This window comes from Magnolia sinica, chromosome 7 (genome assembly GCF_029962835.1).
Source record: "Magnolia sinica isolate HGM2019 chromosome 7, MsV1, whole genome shotgun sequence".
Classification (NCBI taxonomy): domain Eukaryota; kingdom Viridiplantae; phylum Streptophyta; class Magnoliopsida; order Magnoliales; family Magnoliaceae; genus Magnolia; species Magnolia sinica.
Window position 1 is genome coordinate 9,769,144 of NC_080579.1, and position 21,091 is coordinate 9,790,234.

General features: G+C 39.0%; 1 protein-coding gene across 3 annotated transcripts; it reads right to left on the reverse strand.

Moving 5' to 3' along the window:
- Positions 1–362: 362 nt before the first annotated feature.
- LOC131251029 (myb family transcription factor PHL7-like) lies at positions 363–11,535 on the reverse strand. Of its 3 annotated transcripts, XR_009173553.1 has the most exons (8): positions 11,146–11,535; positions 7,453–7,670; positions 2,878–2,954; positions 2,231–2,273; positions 2,053–2,110; positions 1,441–1,510; positions 874–1,340; positions 363–781 (listed from the first exon to the last, which is right to left on the reverse strand). XR_009173553.1 is itself a non-coding variant. In XM_058251491.1 (7 exons), the coding sequence occupies exons 2-7, from the start codon at positions 7,658–7,660 to the stop codon at positions 972–974; spliced, it is 825 nt and encodes a 274-aa protein (XP_058107474.1). In that variant the 5' UTR covers positions 7,661–7,670; positions 11,146–11,535; the 3' UTR covers positions 734–971. The 3 variants fall into 3 exon arrangements, 2 of the variants coding, with proteins under 2 accessions (XP_058107474.1, XP_058107475.1); XM_058251491.1 differs by having other exon boundaries at positions 734–1,340; XM_058251492.1 differs by lacking the exons at positions 7,453–7,670; positions 11,146–11,535 and adding an exon at positions 4,935–5,414 and having other exon boundaries at positions 734–1,340.
- Positions 11,536–21,091: the final 9,556 nt, after the last annotated feature.

Genomic DNA, 21,091 nt, shown 5'->3' on the forward strand with positions numbered 1-21,091 from the left:
TTTAGTACTAGGATGATACCGTCACACCCAATTGGAATTACAGTAACAGCTACCGTGAAATGAAAAAAGGAGGAATGGGAACATATGGGCCTGTTTGGCTGACACTTCAAAAAAATTTAGAAGGAAAAAAGCGAGAGAGATGAGCATATCAAATATGTATCAGAGATTAATCTTAATCCCTACCAAAAAAATAAAAAGATCTCTTATACATAATTAAGATGAAATAAAGTGTGATGAACTCTCTTTCTTTTATTTTTTATTTTTATTTTTAATTTAAATTTTTACAAGTGGGAACCAAACAGACCTCAGCCCATGTCAATAATGATTTTAAATAAAAGATGGCAGTATAATCCAAAACACTATGGCCTTAAAACAGCTTCCACTTCATTACATAACACAGTCGTGTGTAGCTACAGTCACCGTTGCACAGCATTTATAATAGATGCTATGGAATCTAAACTAATTGGGTTCCTTACTCCCCGATTGGTGGACATCTAACGGACGGTTGAATGAACAGATTCAATGAACAAATGTCCGCTAATCAGAGGCTAGGAACGTCCAATCAAGATGGTTTTAGGGCTATAACCTATCTAGAGTGGGTCCCACCATTTTGACAATTAATTTGACAAGTGACCACCACATCCCAAACTAAGCCCTATCTAGTGGGTCCCACCATATTGACTACTAACTTGATCAGTGACCACCACATCCCAAACTAAAATGGTTAGACTACTGAGGAAAGGGCCACCCCACGCTACAAAGGAAGGCGATCACCTGCACGCTGCGTAGTGCAGCAAAACTCTCTACATTAGTCCTTGGATTATAAGACACAAACACCCATATGCTACTCACAAACATTCTAGATATACTTACAAATGGATTACGGTGTAAATGATACATTGCGATCCGGCACGTCACCAAACACTGCCAGGTCTCAACCCCATTAGCAAAAGGCATGGGTCTCCCAGCAGCTAAGACGGAGCCCCCCCAGAACCACAAGTGGGCCTGGCCAATAGTCGGCCCGCTTGCTTCTGCCTGCCATCTCCCACCTCTTTGAACTCCACCCCCATGTCAAGGCCAAACCCCACAACATCCCTCCCATAGATATTCCGATCCCACCTGCCTATGAAATCACACTTGTCGTCCCCCGGATGCGGACCTGGGAACCCACAGTCATCCACTCTCTGTTTCTTGAGCGGAGAACCTGTAGGTGGTTGGGAGGGCGGCTTGTGTTTTTCATCGTCCGCCTTGAGAGTCCCGCCTAGCTTCTGCTGCTCCTCAATGATCTTCTGCAGGTACTTACTTTGGGCTTCAATTCTCAGCTGCAACTGTCTTTGTACCTACAATGCATTATCTATGAGAGAGGGGAACTTCAAATGCACATTGGCTTCACTTGCTTGGACTTGGAAGGAAAATTGAAAAGACACAACAAGACCAGACCTCAAGCTGATCATGGAGCCGCTTCTGCACCTCCATCTGCATCCTCAGTGCTTCATTAATTTGTGATCCTCTGTCAACACAAAACACCCATCACTGGGGAGTCTTAACAGTTCCATTTCCAATGAAATGATAAGGACCACAGAACTAAGACATGTAACGTCTATCAACGAAAATATGACAGCAATATTACACCGCCATTTTAGAACTTGTGGTGTCTCATTACCCGCAGCAAACATTAACATCAATCCAGTCTGAGTTGTAGAGAGTCCATTTTGGATGGCTCATAGGCTGAATATCACACTGATTGAACAATTCTAACCACCCAATTTGGTGGTGGCCATCCCATGGTTGGTAGAAGCTACAATGGCCAGTAGTCCAAATTCAAGAAAACTTCAAAGATGGTTTGGTATCTGAGAGTTTGGGGCTATACTCCATCTCCAGTGGGCCTACAAGTTGGACACTCTGGATTGATGCTTGCATGCCTCGTGCATGGTGGATTGAACATCACAAGTTTATATATATAAAAAAAAGGGTCAACAATTACTCTAATCTACCGGATATCCTAAAAGGATAGTCAGTCTGCAGGTCACAACAAGCAGTCAATTTACTTACGGCGTAGAATCCATGCTAGAGAGGGAATCACTGGAATCTTTCTTTTCCTCTTTGGAGCCTAAGAAACACACGCTTTGAAACTGAGTAATGATCAAACAAGGCTGTTTGAAACCGATAGGAAATCTACACCAAGTAGTCATTCAAATGGATTCCAGAATGGAAGGGTTGGAACCTTTACCATCAGCTGGAGATTCAGGAAGGTACTTTGCCAGCCGATATTTCTACAGGGAAAGACAACAACAAAAAGTTAGTTGGCATTATACAGAAGTCTAAAATAACAACAAAAAACCTCAATATTCACAAAAGGCTCAAAAGTCAAAGCTAACAGCAGAAAACCTAGATATTGAATGACACGTGATTAAACAATGGGTCTTGACACAAGATTATCTACAGCTACCTAAAGTTTTCAGTTGATACAAGTGGTATCATGGTTGAGTAATCCAAACCCTTGGTATGAATGGGCCCTATCGTAGGCGCCCCATATCCCAAAGATATCCAAAATAGGAAGATCCTAGCATTCAAATGTTAAGCCATTGGGTCCAATGCAGACCTTGTTCTGATGGGATCAGACAGCACTAGTGCTGGTATGATTGCACCCTACAATGTAGGACCCTATTGCTGTGTTTTTCTTTCCTACCTATCCATTTTGTAGCCAGCAATTGAAGGGTAACCATTTTTCCATCCAGAAGTTATTTGGTGCATGGGCCACCATGTTAACAGATACAATAACTGAACCGAGGGCCTGACCTACATAAATGGAAACCTGAGCAAACCATAGATACACTCAGATCAAAGTATCAAGCATTATGTATTCCATATAAATACCTGTAAATGGCTTTTCACATGATAAATAGTAAGTCCTGGTACACCCATCACTCTTAGAACACCTTTTGGTGTTGCCCCTGAAGCCAAGACAAGGATAAAATGTAAGTACGCTATCATTAAGAGAATGTAAACATCCAAGAAGATGTCACTAGATATTGAAATAAACAGAAACAACAATTAGCACATTGAGGGAGCGCATATGATCAAAGGGTAGGCCCCACAGCCTATTTGGATGATAATCAAGTCCCTAGAAACTATCTGATCAAATCCCGTTTGCATGATCTGAGGCCAATTACACAGTAGGCCTCACTTATAAGCACAGATGGTCTTGATCAATGTAGCCTCAGACACATACATTGTTCACCTAGGTGCATTGTCCATGCATAGACCCACATTGGTCATAGCACAAATACTATCTTTAGTTCCTATTTTCAAGTTTGATAGATTGGTTTCCTTTTTTTTAAATTTTTTTTTTATTTTTTTTAATATATACTATTATTAACTTGTTCAGCATGAAAGACATGTCATTAGTTGAGCTAACAATTTTGTTTTGTTTTTTTTTTTTTTTTTCTTAATTCAGTAGTTGGGCAGTTGAGCTAATATATGAAAGTATCTAGAAGATAGGCACTGTGGGTGATTCGAGGCATGCTCAGATCAATAAAAATTCTGAATTTCTGCTTCAGCAATTGGGGTTTAAAGAAGAATGGCTCTTTTATTTCTTTTCAAGTGGTGCGATTCCATTAGGGGACTGTTGGAACCCTCTTTGAAAGATCCTCTTCCTCCCTCAAACCCTACATTTTTATATTCTATGGTGTGCATGACTCCATACCATCAAGGCATCTTGTTGCTGGTCCTTTCTGCAACAAAGAATGAGTTGTGCTTATGAGTTAGGTACGTTTATCAACTGAAATCTCAAATTTCTGGACTGTGTCAACAAAGAGAGCATAAACCCTGTCTTATGAGGTATCCATGAGGCAATAGATCATAAGCTTACGAATAAAGGCTTAAACTCATAAGGGTCTGTTTGGGTAGGGTATCCTACTAAATTGAGATTAAGCTTAATCCTGATTTTGGTAGCTCCCACATCATCCATGTTGGATTGGCAGCCCTGAAGTGGCGTTTCCCTCTGTATAAATGCAAGGCCTGTTTGATTTTCTAAAGTAAACGTAATTGCATTGTAAATAGGTAATAATTATTTCCATGTGTAATTATGGCATCGTTTTCTAGGATTGATTTGACCCTTACTTTTCTCAAGGCTAAAATCGAGGATGCTGCCAAATATTTGTGGGGCCCACTATGATGTATGTGGATTATCCACACCGCCCATCCATTATGCCAATTGAATTTAGGGCATGAGCCAAAAAATGAGCCAGATTTAAAGTTCAAGTGGACCGCACCACAGGAAAAAGGGAATCGAACACTCACCGTTAAAAACTTCTTGGGGCCACTGTTTACTTTGGTGTGGGCCACTTCAACGTTGGATCTGCCTCATTTTTCAGCTCATGCCTCAAAATGCCATGGTAAAGCAGATGGACAACATGGATATGTCATATACATCATGGTGGGGCCCACAAATTTAAGTTAATCCTTTTAGGACAGTTTTCCCAAGCAGAAGTACTTGCCTATTTCCAAACACGGTGAAATTGTAATAAGTAGGTATTTACAGGGCATTTACAATGAAATTGAAAAATCAAACAGGCCCTTAGAGAAGTTTATGAAAAAACTTGAAATGTCACTAATTGCATTTATGTGGAGGAATGCGCCACTTTAGCGTGACAAATCTGACATGGAGGGCATGGGGCCTGCCAAATTGGGAATACACTTAATCCCAATTATGCGGGATCCCCTACCCAAAAAGGCCCTAAAAAATCTAATCTCATTTCAGATTATTATTTTTTTACATCCATCAAATCCAACAAATTTCTAAAACTTGTTTGATTGCAGAGTACAGATTTCCTATTGTAGGCATCTGACAATCAAGAGGTTTACGTTTTCCTGATGCAACATCCAAGTGTCCATAATGCAAATTAACGAACAGTCTAACAAAAATTTCCTACTGGGCATTTGGCGCAATGTGTTTGTGGAAGAAGCAAACTGGCTCCTACATGATCTCATTGCAGTAAGAAACTGCAAAACGCATCAATCAACAAACATAATCTAAACAATCATTGTTGCAGCTGGTGAGAAAAAGACCAACTCAGGAAGAAACAATCATTTTGAGGCAAATGCATGTCATATGCATCAACCATTAAAATCCATCATTTGCAAAATTTACTAGTTTTAGGCCACAAAGATTTCCAAATGATGTAAGCAAAACAAAGTTCTAAATATCAATTTCGAGGGGCATATCGACCCAGCCCATAACCCATAGAATATGGGCTGTATTGGGCCATATCGGAGCAGTATCAGTCAAATTTGTTTAATGAAAAATTTCAAAAAAATAGCAGAAAAGGAGAAACACAAGAATCTATTTTGTTTTTGTGCGAGTGTTTTGGATTTTATTTTATTTTATTTTTCTTTTTTAAATGATGAGTATCTTATCAAGGCCAAAGGCCAAAAAAAGAAAGAAAATAAACACAAACATAATTTAGTAGGCCGCCCTATTAGAAAACCCCATAACAGACAATGAAAGAAAGAAACCACAAGAAAAGCATCCTCAGGCAGCCCACTCCATAATATACAAGGCCACCCTATTAGAAACCCCCATATTAGAACCCTTTAAATTACAAAAACATCAGTGTGTTTTGGAAATTATTCAGTAGTTTATTGGATAACATTTGGTACAAATGCTCTGTCGGGCTATTGAAAGCTGAGTAGCTTTGTCTGACCTCTAAATTTTTATGATTGATTCATATGAATCAATATGATATATCAAGTACAAACTATCATCTCCATCAGTTGATGTATAAACTACAAATTAGAGAGCACAGAGTACAGGCCTATGGAGACTAGAGGGTCATGATTGCCAATTAGAGACATAACATCATGATATCATCTAGCAATTAGCATATTCATGCAAGACAAAGCATCTGCTATTTTTGCTATAAACGCGCACACACGTGCGTGCGCACAGAATAATTACTTAACTACCAAAATGTTCATCAAAATAGTCCGCTTTGCTTAAATTGCCAATTTTTGCTCAGAGCTTGTGTTTTGGCATCCAAAATAGATCCAGATCTAGTTGAAAATGGGGTTATGAGCTTCCTTTAAGATTGATATGAAGAAAAACAAAGAGAAGAATAAGATTGGAAAATAAGCCTTTATATGAGTACTGGTCTGCAATGAAAATGGGGTGGATGTATAGGTACCGATATGGCATGTATCGGCCAATACAGTCACCAATTTTTGGGTCGGACTGCTTCACCTCTGTTTCGGGTCTTGGCTTTGACAAAATGGATACAATACACCTGTCTTGGTCCATACAATACAGGTATTTGCAACCATGGGATAAAATCTGCAAGCCAAAGAAGGTGCCTAATAAAATCAGGCAAAAGAGATTTAAGTGCTAGTCAAACTAATCTCCTGGGGCCCAAAAGCAAAAGATCAAAGTCAAAATAAGCCCAAGATCAGATTGTGGATTCTGAAAGTGTGAAATGAATTCCAGATGCCAAGGAAGCACAAAAGTGCAAAGTGAAATGCGGTCAACTATTGCTCAAACATGTTCAAAGACTGGTGAAAGCTCCTTGAAGGATTAGGAATAAACCAATCCAAGCCATGGAAATGCAAGAACAGAGATGCACAACTGAGGAAATTTTGGACTAGAATGGGAATCTTAATTCAGTGGGTGCATGATGCCGATGGCTTCAAAGAGGCATAACTTTGGTTCAATAGTCCATTTTGTGTGGCGAAGATCTATGACGGCTACATCTAGGGGTGGCAATGGGTCACGTTTGGGTAGGTCCTGGTCATCCCATTTCTTGTCATAGGTCAGGCTACCTGCATTCTGGGCCCGTAAAGTAACCTACCACAGCATGGTTTGTAACACCACATATCCAAATTATAACAAAAATACTCAAAAACTATTGTTCCGTTTCGAGATAAGGAGAGCAAGTTCAATGAATATACAGCTGTACAAGACAGTAAATCGTATTGAAAACATACCGCTTGGCTAAACTGAGAACAGTGAATGGAGGAATGCTTTCAAGTTCCCATGAGAAACTGGGCAATCAAATACCATTCTTCGTATTATGGATTTGTTTTTTTTAAAAATCAATTGAGGCTTCATATTAGAAGTTCCCTTTCTAGTATGCATCTTATGTTTTATTGATTACACAATGTCATTCTATGACACTGCAGAAATACCCATAGATTCTCCTATATTTATTTTCACCTGAACTATTTGGTTCAGCAGTGGATTCCAGGGTCAGGCACTGGACAACAAGTTACAATGGTTTAATTTTCCAATTTCCAATGGTGAACCAAACTGGCCATCTCCCAAGGAGAAATCAAGACCACTTGATTGGTACAACTTACAAGGTGTGAATCTGTGTCTGTCTAGTCCAGTTATGATCCTGTTTTATTTTATCAGCACTAAACCAGCAATACATTTTCATTACTGTATAGAGAATAACCCACTCTCTGGTCCTCCAAGTTGTGTTATGGCGTCAACAAAGCGGTCATGGAGATCCGAAGTCCACCGTAACCGTTGCTTTCCGCTTCCCCCAGACACAGGTGGGTTGTTTATTGTAGATCCCCCCAAAACTCCAACATTTGCAAGTTGCTCAGCACTCTGGGCCTTATGAGGCACTAAGGCCACAGTTGAAAACTTCTTGGCATGGTACATGTTGAACTGGCTGCGAGATACAATTTTGCAGGCAAATAAGTATCCCATATGTTTAGGAGCATTTGTTGGATAAAAGAAAAAATTTCAAGATCCTCAAGATCCAACTCTAGATCAAAAGTCTAAAAATAGCAACCAAAGTGTATGCACCATCTAGTATATAGAGTCATAAAAATACATGCAAATGCAACTACAGAAATTATCAAAACAATCATATAAGTCCGTTTAGATCAGTAACGCGTACATAAATATCAGGTGCCAATATAAACAAGTGCATGCTGCAATTAGTTTTATGCAATGGGAACCACTAATAATGAAGGAAAAGATGACGAGTTTCCCCCAGGCTCTCATTTCGAAGAAAAGATGGGACACACATCTTACATGGGTCCGGAACTGAACAAAGTAAATTCTGGACTATTTGGGAATCCATGGAGTGACGTATTCAGTACCCTGCTGTAGAACCAGACCAGACCCCACGTATAACTTGTCATGGAATTACAGCAAGTGGATATGCGATCAATCTGAGTCATTACTATAACATTAACGAGTCTTAATTGAAAGAACACAAGGACATCTTCTCAAGTAATTAAGCTGTTGAGCATGAGATTTCAGAATCGTAACAAATTAGTTGCAGGTGACAAATCCTTGGAAAGTACATGCAGTAAAAAACAACATTTTACAAAAAAGTAATCAGAAAACAGACTCAAATGCCCTAAACAAATATCATAATACATTTATTAACATCAAATGAAACACAATGAAATCCTAAAGAGCAGCTATTTGATACTCTGTTAGAGTGTTGATGGTTGATATGCAGGCATTCAGAAAGCGAAGACTCACGCATTAACCCAAGCTAGAACATCAAAATTGCGGGACCTGAATAGGTAGACCATCCTAAATTTTATTTTATTTTATTCTATTAAAAAAAAAAAAAAAAAAAAAAACAGATTGGTTGAGCAGTCCTAACTTCTGATTGATGGCAAATTATTCATAGAATTTGGACAATTGTCTACTTTCTGCTTTGACCGTCCATTAAATGTCTACCAATCCCCCAGTTAGGAAATTTAAAAGATTAAAAAAAAAAAAAAAAAAGAAAAGAAAAGAAAAGAAAAGAAAGAAAAAGTCTAGTATGTACTTGACGAACTATCTAAATTGGGACACAAGATTTGGACGATTTAAAGTAACTCTAGTCAAGTGTCAGTGCCTTTATATCAACCATCATACACTGCAAGAGAATAAAAAGAATATGCCCCCTCATCCAGAAATCAGATTGATCGAGCACTCCTAATGTCTGATTGATGGCAATTAATTCATAGAATTTGGACAATTGTCTATTTTTCATTTCAACAATCCGTTAAATGTCTACAAATCTGCCAACTAGGAAATTGAATCAATCTAGTATTCACTTTATGCGCGATATAAATTGCGACCCATGATTTGGACAATTTAAAGTTAACTCTAGTTGAGCGTTCATGCCTTCATATTGACCATCATTTGCAGTTCACTGCCAAAGTATTAAAAAAATAATGAAATCGACCATCCTATGTCCAAATTGAGGGACCCACATAGTTAGGCAATCATCCAAAAACCAGATTGATATTGGCAGTCCTAACATCTGATTGATGACAATTTATTTGTAGAATTTGGACAATTGTCTATATTTCAATTCAACCATCCACTAAATATCTACCAATCAAGCAGTTAGGCAATCAAATCAGTGTGGTGTTCACTTTATGAGCCATCTAAATTGGAACCCATGATTTGGACAATTTAAAGTTCTCTAGTCGAGTGTTAGTGCCTTCATATCAACCATCACAGACTGCCACAGCATAAAAGAATAATGAAATCAACCTTCCTTCGTCCTTTACCCAATTTGCGGGACCTGACCAAGGTGTTCCAAGATGGGGCCACCGCTGTTATTGTTATGATATGGGCTGTTACAGCCCCTATATCAGCCATTATGGCCCTTTTTTATTTTTTGAAAAAACTGTTACAGGACTGTTACACATGATCTGTTACATGGCCATTACGGGACTGTTACAGGACCTTTACGGCCTTTTTTTTTTTTTTTTTTTCCGGTAACAGCCATTTTGACCCTGTAACGCGTAACGTTTATGACTGTTACCAGCCGTTATGTAACCGATTTTGAATACCTCGGACCTGAGGTAGGCCATCATCCAAAAACCAGATTGATTGAGCAGTCCTAACCTCTGAATGGCAACTAATTCATAGAATTAGGACAATTCTCTAATTTTCATTTTGACCATCCATTAAATGTCTACTAACCCACCAGTTACAAAATTGAATCAGTGTAGTATTTGCTTCCCGAGCCATCTAAATTGGTGCCCATGATTCAGATGATTTAAAGTAAACTCTAGTCAAGTGTTAGGGCCATCATATCAACCAGCATACACTGCCAGAGTATTAAAATAACATAAAATAAAATAAAAATCAATGAAATCAAGCTCATTACTCACAAACTACAAATGCTCAAAAAATCAAACCAATTATTAACTTCAATTAGAGGGAACAGATTTTTGTACAGAAAACAAAAAAAAAAAAAAAAAAAGGGTCGACTAACAAAATACTCAGAAAAAAATAACTAAAACTTCCTCAAGGAAGATCAAAAGATCCAATAAATGAAAAATGCTCCAGTGCTCTTAGTGCTCCTAGTTGCATTGCGAAACTTAGTCCAATCCATTCATCTAGACTGTTTATTAGGTCCAACACACATTCCACAGGCTACCATGCAAACATCACACCAATCTGATAAATATTAACCATTTGATCAATAGCCTTCAATATGGACGGTCAAGATCGATTGCACAAAAATATGTTCAATCAACAATTTGATCAATCTATTACTAAGGACTGATCATGTATTGCTTATGATTATGAAGAATAACTTTTGTTAGGCAACTCTAACCATACCGGCCATCGCCTAGAAAAAGGATGGCTATAAAAATAACACCAAATCAAGGATTCATTAGAGATCATCCGATCAGTGAGATTTTCGCACCATAGCCCATGAGATGTGCTCTGAACTTAATAGACAGTTCAGATCAATCGATTGGACCAAGTGAACCAGTGCAACTAGGAGCACTAAAAGCTATAGTGCTGATTTTAAAAAAAGAAAAAGAAAGAAGAAGTTATGGTGCTCTGAGAGCATTGGAACATTTCTCAACTATAATTACTATAAAAACAAACTCAATTTTTCTCAATAAAAAACTAAAAATAAACTTAACAGAAAACAAGTGAAATCAAGCAATTCAAGATCATTGCTGCTTCAAACCTCGAACTTGCAATCTCCGTTGAAATTACAGAAAACAGCAGTTTAAGCTAAAATTAATCAGAGCAAGTGAAAATGAACCCAAATTTCCTCAACGAATATCCAAATGCTGACATTCAATCAGTAATAATTCCAAAAACCAAACTTGATATATATAATTTTACTAGCAGAAATCTACACAATTCAAGATCATCAATACCTCTTGAAACTCTTCGATCTCTTGAATTCCCTTCAAATCGCCATCACCTTCTCCAAAACACACATCTTCTACGCTCCTCGCCCCAAAATAGCATAAAAAACACCATTTTCTTCGGCCCTAGAACCTTCCTTTCGAAAATTAGTATCAAGCCAGCGAATTTCAAGGCTCTGGCACCTGAAACCTAATCCAAGGAGTGAAACAGCTGGAAGAGGAATCCAAGAGCTGAAATGGCAAGAGCAGGTGAGAATCTCTGCAGAAATTCGATGAAAATAGAAAGATTTCCAGGGTTTTGGCTTTTGGAAACCTAACCCTAGTCCAGCTTCTTCTTCTTCTTCTCTCTCTTTTTTTTTTTTTTAAATTTGCTGGTTTTAGAAAAATGCGGTGGTCTCAGGAGATAGCGTGGAGAGGACGGCGGTATTTATAGTTAGGACGTTGAGAAATGCAAGTTGCACTCGCTCCACACGTGCGGAAGTTGGCACACGTGTGTGATATCCTAGCTGTTCACCTGGCGACTCCCACTATGTAGTATCACATCTCAGGAATCAGGTTAATACTGTCATTAGGATTTAGGTGGTCCACATCTGTACCAAGAAAATGAACGGTTGAGATAAATTGACCAACGATCAAGATTGGAAAGACAGAGGGCCACCTGATGATCTGATCGGACTCTTTGAGGTATGAAAATTGAATGGTGGAGATTGACTGAGCGGCTCCGATGTTTCATATTTCTGCTCTGGTTATACGTGTGAAGAGATTGCATTTCCTTACTAGGAAAGAGTACTCGAGCGGGTAGGTGTTTTCCTCGGGGCGAGGAATTGAATGAATCGCTGGGGTTTCCATTAGATAGAGGTGGTGGGACGGAGAGTACGGACGAGAAAGTACAGAGGAGGGGAGGGGGCGCGGATTAGATACTGACAGGGTCAGTAGCCAAATCGCTACTGAAGTGACGTCACCAAGCTCTGTGGACCCCACGATGATGTATGTGTTGTATCCATACCGTCCATCCATTTTTAGAGATGGTTTTATGGCGTGAGAAAAAAATGAGATGGATCTAAGGTACAAATGGACCCACCACAGAAAACCGTGGGATCAGTCACACCCACCGTTGAAACATTTATAAGGCCCACCATGATTTATTTTTTAGATCCAACATATTTATGAGTTAACATAGAGATCGATGAAGTGAAAAAAAAAATATAAGCTTGATCAGAACCTTCTTTGGTCCCTAAGAAGTTTTAAACGGTGGATGTCACTGTCCCCACTGTTTTCTATGGTGGGGTCCATTGAACTTTATATCTAACTCATTATTTTTCTCATGACATAAGACTATCTCTCCAAATGGATGGACGGTATGGATACAACAAATACATCATGGCGGGTCCACAAATCTTGGTGACGTCACTTCAGTAGCGATTGGATACTGACCTTGTCAGTGTCTAATCCGCGCCCGGAGGGGAGACGTGTCAAAGTCCACACGTGTATTGAGGGACGCGGATTTCCTGCGAAAGCCTTTCGCAGGAACTCCTTGCGCTGGGAAGCTAGGTGGGGCCCACCGTGATGTTTTCGAGAAATCCATCGCGTCCATCCGTTTTGAGAGATCATTTTAGGGCTTGTAGGAAATAATGAGCACGATACAAGACTCAACTGGGCCACACGAGAGGGAAAACTGGGAAAAGAAATTCCTACCGTTGAAATCTTCTTAGGCTCGGCAATGATGTTTATATGCCATCTAAACCATTTATAAGGTAATTCCATCTGGGATGAACTTATAATAGAAAAAAAAAAAAAAAAAATTAGCCTGATATAAAAATTGTGTGGCCATACGAATGTTTCAACGGTGGTCGTTCAATCCACGTTGTTACCTCTCGTGTGGCCACGAGTATTGAATCCGACTATTTTGCATTTATGATCCAAAACGAGCTCGAAAAATGGATGGACGGAGTGGATTGCACACAAACATCACGGTGGCCCACCTAGCTTACCAGCGCAGGAAGTTCCCTTTCTCAGGAAATCTGCTTCCCGTTGAGCCCTTCCGACCTACACTCAAGCACAAGTACGAATATTGCACACGTGTTATATATACCATTCAAAACTATTAACATGCCCCGGAAGCTATGGATCGGTTTGATATTTGTGTGGTGTCTTCGTCCAAGCGATTGTGACCTTATCAACGGGTCGAATGGCATATAAACATTTCGGTGGAATCTAAGAAGTTTTTAATGGTGGGGATTCAATGACGACCGCTTCATGTGATGTGGTTCACCTCAGATTTGGGTCAGTTTCATTTTTGGGATCATGCCCTAAAATGAGCATTTAAAATGATTGGACGGTGTGGATTTAAAGTGCACGTATCACTGTGAGTCCTACAATATGGATGAGGGGAGCGGATTGGGTGAGACCCTGGATCCACAGAGGTGGGAGGGACCCTATGGGGGTGATGTATGTGACTACATCCATGCCCTTCATATTTATTAGAAGCTCATTTTAGGGCATGATCGAAAAAATGAAACACTTTCAAATCTCAAATGTACCATAGTATAGGAAACGCTGATGATTGACCATTAAAATTTAAAAACTTGTATGAGTGTAAAAGCCTTGGATAAAGATGATATTTCTATAGTTTGTTTGTTTAGGTGCTTGTGACCTTATCAATAGTAGAATTGTACAATAGTTGAGTTAGCTCAGTAAGTTTACTTAACTCAACTTGTAAAAGCTTACATCAAGTGGAGCTAGTTTTTAAAGCTTGAAACAATTTCGAGTTGAGTTCGAGCTCAACTCAACTTGGGCCGAACACCAACTTGAATCAACTTGAAATGAATCAACTCGGTGGCTCAGTCATTTTGATTTTGATGTTGCTTGTCGAGTGTTTGATAAAATATCTCATTGAAGTATTATTTTTTGGATTGCCATCATATCAAGATATTCTCAAAATGGACGTTTGATAAAAGAATGAATAAATAAATCTTCACAAAACAAAAACTTTATATTGTATGATTATCTTTATGTCTTGATCTTAATGTTGCTTGTCCAGTTTTCGATGAAATAATTGTACATCACTTTTAGAAATGATTGTAAATTACTTTTATTAATTTTGCATTCAAAGTGTGAGAGATTGTAGATGCAATTTATATGTTTAAGAAAATGTCGTACATCCTCAAACTTGACTAAGATGCTTACTGAATCAAGCCGAGCTAGTCAATCAAGCTCGAGGATCAAGCCAAGCTCAAATTGAGTTGGCTGTTGGCCAGCTAAGCGAGATTTGACTCATGTACAATTCTAATCAATAGGTTGGATGTCAAATAAACATTCTTATGAAATCTATGAAGTTTTTAATGATGGAGATTCAATCACGACAGCTTCTGTGGCATACTCCACCTAAGATTTGAGTCAACTTCAATTTTGGGATTATGCCCTAAAATGAGCTTTCAAAATAATTGGATGGTGTGGATTTATGGCACATATATCACTGTGAACCCAGCTCGGTCGACCCCGGTCTCACCTAATCCGCTCCCTTATATAAGATGGCTTAAAAATTCAGGCGTAGGTGAGACACAATGTACAAAACAATTCGATGGGGGAGGAAAAGTTGCTTTAACCATCCATTTATTTTTTACGGTCTGGATCACATGTAGAGTTAAACAGTCTGACGATTGACATAACAGATTTTATCAGGGTGGTCCAGGTGGTGTAAAGCTCGGATAATGCACATGTGTGCCGTATTTGAAAGTCTACCTGCGTCTACGTGTGGATGGGAAAGCTTCACACGCGTGAAATCTCTTATGGTACTGAGTAAACTCGGTTCGGCCCACCGTGAATGCATGTGGTTTATCCACACCGTCCATCTGTTTGCCATATCATTTTATGGGTTAAGCTCAAATTGAAGTTTCAACATCCGGTGGTAGACTCCCAGGAGTTTCATCACCCGGTCAAGGGTTCGAGCATCCATAGGTGGTGAAATCCCACTACGCCTGTGAGTCTGTGGGGGTGTGCGTGCGTGTTTTAAATAAAAAAATAAATAAATAAAAACTTAAATTGAAGCATATAAAAAGCTTAACAGGAAACATTAGAAGTATTGATTTCCACCGTTGAAACCTTTCTAATGCCCCATGTTTATTTGTCATGTAACCTGTTCATAAGATCACACAACATGGATGAAGGGAAAACACAAATATCAGCTTGATCTAAAACTTTTGTGGCTCCCAAGAGCTTTTCAATTGTAGATGTTCAATTCACACTTCAAGTATCCATAGGTGGTGAGATCCCCCTGCGGCAGTAAGTGTGCGGGGGTTGCCGGTACAGATCTCAGGTGGACCACACATTAGGAATTGAATTCTCACCATTAAATGTCTCCTGGGCCCACAAATTTTTTGGATCAAGTTGCTAGTTGTTTTTTCCTTACATCCAACAAATCTGTGTAACCTTATCAACACGCTGGATGGCAAATAAGCATTACAATGGACTTTAGGTAGTTTTTAATAGTGGGCTATTAATGACCACTATTTCTTGTGGCGGGGTCTACTTGAGATTTCTATCTGCTTCATTTTTTTTTGGACCATGCCTTAAAATAAGTCAGCAAAATAGATGGACAACAGACATGCATTGAGGTGGCCCCCAATAAGGGTAGCACCCACCTGGCTAGATGTAGGTTGCGGGTAATCCACGTCCGGTAGCACCCATAGAACCGGAATTTAGTGCAGCTATCTCTCTACATATATAACATGTGGTGGGGTGACCTAATTATTTGGGACCGTCCATCTAGTTGCCTATATATGGATGCTAAATGGTCATGTTCATCTAATCAAATTATCATGTTCATCTAATCAGTAGTGTTCATGGCAAAAGTAGCAAACAAAAATTAGAATGATTGAATTATGTCGCAAGGAAATTGATGGATGTGGACTGGGTACTGCCATTGCATAAATCACACTAGGATACGATGTTGTGAGATTAAATTGGACAGCAAGCTGCTATTAGAAATGAAACTAGTAGATTAAACATATGCTAGATGAAACTATTTTCAAACATGCTTTGCTTAGCTCCATTATGAAACCTTGCATTCATACCATCTCCTTGCACGCTTTTATAGCTGCAACAATTCTGCTTCTGTTGTATTGATAGATATTATCTTCTGTAACTGAGAGACCCAATTGACTACAACACTACCTAAAGTAAAAACATACCTTGTAGTGCTTCTTCTGTTGTCGATATCTCTTGCCAAATCTGAATTTATGTAGCTTTGTAGCTTGATTTTCGATTCTTCATAACACAACCCTACATCCACAGTACCTACCAGGTATCTGAGGATCTACTTCACAGCTTTCCAATATTCCTTCCCGAGGTTGTTCATGAACCTGCTAACAACTCTCACTGCTTGAGCAATATCTGGCCTCATGCTCACTATAGCATACATGAGACTCTCAATAGCTGATGCGTATGAGACTTTAGCCATGTAGTCTCATTCCTCCTGCGTCTTCGCACCTTGCTCCTTAGAAAGCTTGAAGTGCTTGGCTACTGGAGTGCTAACCGGCTTAGCACCTCCCATATTGAATCGATCAAGTACCTTGGCTACGTACTCTATCTGTGACAAAACTAGTTTCCTATTTTTCCTGTCACATTTTATCCTCATGCTTAAGATTTGTTTTGCAGCTCCTAAATCCTTTATTGCAAATTCTCTAGACAGTTTTTTGAGATCTGAGATGTCCTTCATGCTTGATTCGGCCTCAAGCATATCATCAACGTATAGAAGAAGGATGATGTATAACGTATCAAACTTCTTTAAATAACAACAATGGTCTGCATGACATCTCCTAAAACCGTTTCCTGACATGAAGTTGTCTAACTTCTTGTATCACTGCCTCGTGACCTGCTTCAGGCCATATAGACTCTTCTTCAGTCTACACACCTTGTTCTCCTTTCCTGGTGTCATTTATCCTGTCGGCTGATGCATATATATCTCTTCTTTAAGGTCCTCATGAAAAAAAAACTGTCTTAATATCTTGCTGCTCTAGACGTAAGTCCTCTATAGCCACTATACTCAAGACCATACGAATCGTAGACATTTTCACCACTGGTGAAAATATTTCAGTGAAGTCGATACTTGCCTTTTATTGGAACCCTTTCAAAACCAATTTAGCCTTGTATCGCTTCGAACCATCGTGCTCCTCCTTTAGTCTGTAAATCCACTTGTTATGAAGATCTTTTTTACTCTTAGGTAGAGTGACTGGCTCCCATGTACGATTAGACTCAAGAGAATCCATCTTATCATCCATGGTCTGCTCCCACTTAACCTGTATATCTGACTGTAATGCTTCTTCAAAATACTCTGGTTCACCATTATCTGTTAGCAGTAGATAATGTAAGGAAGGTGAGTATTCGATCGTGGGTCTCCTCTCCTGACTAGACCTCCTCACAACTGGTGTCTGCGACTCTGCCTCATAATTCTCCTATGCATGATCATACATGATCATCCTGTGGCACTGTAACACCCGTGTCCAGTGACTCTTCCAACTCTACGAATTCTTTCTCATTGGCTTTATTTGGCTGCACACTGTTCTTATGCATCACATTTTCATTGAAGACTACGTCTTTGCTTCTGATGATTTTTCTGTTTTCTGTATCCCAAAAACGGTATCCAAAATCATGCTGCCCGTAGCCTATAAACGTGCACCTCTTGGACTTCGCATCCAACTTGTTTTTGTATTCTGCATCAATATGAACATATGAAATGCAACCAAACACTTTGAGATGTGAAAGGTTCACTTCTTTCCCAGTCCACGTCTCTTCTGGTACCCTACCATCCAATGGTGATGAGGGACTTCTATTGATGAGATATGTGGCAGTATTTACATCATCTGCCCAAAACGTCTTAGGCAACCCTGCATGTAATCTCATGCTCGTAGCGCGCTCAAGGATGGTCCTGTTAATGCGCTCAGCCACACCATTCTAATGTGGTGTCCTTGGAATCATTTTCTAATGTTTGATTATATTTGCTATACAATACTCCTCAAACATCTTATCACAGTACTCTTCCCCATTATCAGATTTGAGACATTTTACTGTTTTACCTGTCTCATTTTTTACCATTGCTTTCCACTTCTTAAAATACATCAAATACATCAGTTTATGCTTTAAGAAATAGACCCACAGTTTTCTACTAACATCATCAATAAAAGAAACAAAATAACGTGAGCCACAGAGATGATACCTGTGCTGGTCCCTACACATCAGTGTGTACAAGCTCCAATAGATGCGTCTTTGGAGCGCATCCTGTTTTCTTAAACATACCCTCTTCTGCTTGCCATATACGCAGTCCTCGCAGAATTTCAAGTCAATAGACTTTAGCCCTGATAGGTTTCCTTTTGACAATAGCACTGTTATCCCATTTTCACTCATATGTCAAAACCTCTGATGTCATAACTGCCCATTCACTCCAGTTGATGTGATTGCGAGTGAACTATATAATCCTAAAGTCACGTACAAAGTACATTTCTTCTTGCCTTGAGATATCACCAAGGTACCTTTTGTGATCTTCTAGGAATCACTGGTGAATGTTGTCATATATTCGGTATCGGCCAACTGCCCCACTGAAATGAAATTTCGTCTCAAACTCGGTACATGTCTGACATCCTTCAATTTCAAAGCAGTTCCGTCTTTCTGACTTATATGAACGTCTTCCTTTCCAACAATACTGCATGACTCATCATCACCCACGTAGACTCTCTCGAAGTCACCTGATATATAATCACGAAGAACCTCCTTACATGAAGTGGCATGAAATGAAGTACTCGAGTCTATGACCTAAAACTCATTCCCCGTATCAAGAGACAAGATTAACGCCTCTGTGTCGCTCTCCTCGGATAGATTCACTGAATCCTTCATGCCTTGAGAGCTTCCTTCTTGTTTCTTAAACGCTATGCAATCACGTTTCATATGTCCCCTCTTCCCGCAATGCTAACACCCGTCTTTGTTTTTCGGTCCCTTGGACTTCTTCTTCGACTTAGAATGTTCATGTTTATTGTCTCTTTTGTTCAGCAATATTCCTTTTCCTTCAACATTTAGAGCATTCCCTGAATCCCCTAAAACTCCCGATGTATTTCTTCTAGATTCTTCGCTGAGAATTAGACCGGTCACATCATCGAATTTCAATTTTTTCGACCTTGAAGAATTGCTCACGGTAATCACCAAACCATCCCAACTGTCTGACAAACTGGACAAGATCAATAATGTCTTGACCTCGTCCTTAAAAACAATGCCAACGGATTCCAATTAGCTCTTGACTGTCTTGAACTCGTTTAGATATTCAGTCACGCTCCCACCATCTGACATTTTCATGTTGAATAGCCGTTTCTTGAGATAAGCCTTGTTGGATGCTGAGGGTTTCTCATATATCATAGCTAAGGCATACATTAATTCTTTTGTGGTTTTCACCTTGGATATATCGAAGGTGACGCTCTTAGACAAAGAGAGTCGGATCGTTCCTGAAGCCTTCCGATCCAATAAAAATCATTTATCATCTATCATCTTTTCTGGTTTCTTCTCTTTTCCTTCTATAGAAATATAGAAGTCCTTCTGATACAGATAATCCTCCATCTGCATCTTTTAAAAGGTAAATTTTGAACCATCAAACTTCTCAATTATAGTATTTCCTTCTTCCATCATCGCTCTCACTTGAACTAAACTAATAACTCTGATATCAGTTGTTGCGCAACATACTAACAACGCAGTGAACCGAGATCTGGAAGTAGAATCAAAACATACTAAACAAACCACAAGACAAGATATACGTGGAAAAACCCCAACAAGGGTAAAAAAAAAACTATGGGTGCAAACTTCCACTAGGAAGAAAAACGAAGATTACAAGCAATATACTAACCTCTTGATGCTCCCATGCACAAAGATAACCCTTAGCCTAGATTAGAAAACCCTTTCTCATACTCTAGAATAACCTTAGGAACTCCTATTTATAGTTTAGGCAACTTCTATTTCGCACCCTTGCAAAACCGCTTCAAATTTTCGCAGTCCGCATCAAATCCACAAAACGAATCTGCGTAACCTCGACTGGTCAAGCAGTCTCCTCGACTAGTCGAGCAAGGGCCTCGACTAGTCAAGCACCACAGACCCAGAAAAATTATAGTATGCTGGACTTTGAGTCGAGCCAGCCTTCTACTGGTCGAGTGGGCCACTCGACCGGTCGAGCACCCCACTCGACTGGTCGAGGGGCCCAGTCTAGATGTGGCTCCACATCTCAACAAGTCCATGTCCAAAATTGAATGGAAAGTTGTCCATTAGCTAGTGATGATTGTTGAAACATTGGCTATCCTTTGGGGCTTGTTTCAAAACATAGAATTAATATCTTGGATTTGTTGTTTAGGATTTCAAATCCTTTTAATTTTGTTTGGCAACCTAGATTTTCAAGACCTTAGATTCAAAAATTATATTGGGAGCTTGGATTTTGGTTTTGAATTCATGAAATTATTTTGTAGTATATTCTAAGTAATAGATGTAATAAATTAAATGCTTTTATATATTCTAAACATAATATATGTATGCAATATAAGACAATCATTGCACTAAACTATTGTAAGATATCTTTACCTTGGAACTAAGGCAACTCTAAGCTTTTAGTGGCCTAAAAAATACCTAATAATTTCATATTTAAAATTACAATATAAATTTCTTTTTAAGTATATATATATATTTTTCACAGCATGACCCGTATAATAATTGTATAAGATTGATTCATTTAATCTCATCATCATAATACAAATGCAAGTGAAAACATTTAGTATTAAAAATGGATGCAAATACCTTAATAAAAAGAGAAAAAGAAGTTGGTAGTTATCATGGTAGAAAATAAGTCCAAAACCTTGAATTTTGGAAGTTGGGTTTCCCTTAGAATTAAAGGGTGAAAATTCTACATTTTCAGAGGTACCTAGGCCCGTTTGGA

What these genes read in the sequence shown, in the direction of transcription:
- LOC131251029 (XM_058251491.1), bottom strand. Translation starts at nt 7,660, where the DNA reads ATGTACCATGCCAAGAAGTTTTCAACTGTGGCCTTAGTGCCTCATAAG. An exon ending in TCCTGAATCTCCAGCTGATG is followed by an intron (nt 2,111 to 2,230) that starts GTAAAGGTTCCA and finishes TGTGTTTCTTAG; the next exon opens with GCTCCAAAGAGGAAAAGAAA. An exon ending in GGCTCCATGATCAGCTTGAG is followed by an intron (nt 1,341 to 1,440) that starts GTCTGGTCTTGT and finishes AATGCATTGTAG; the next exon opens with GTACAAAGACAGTTGCAGCT.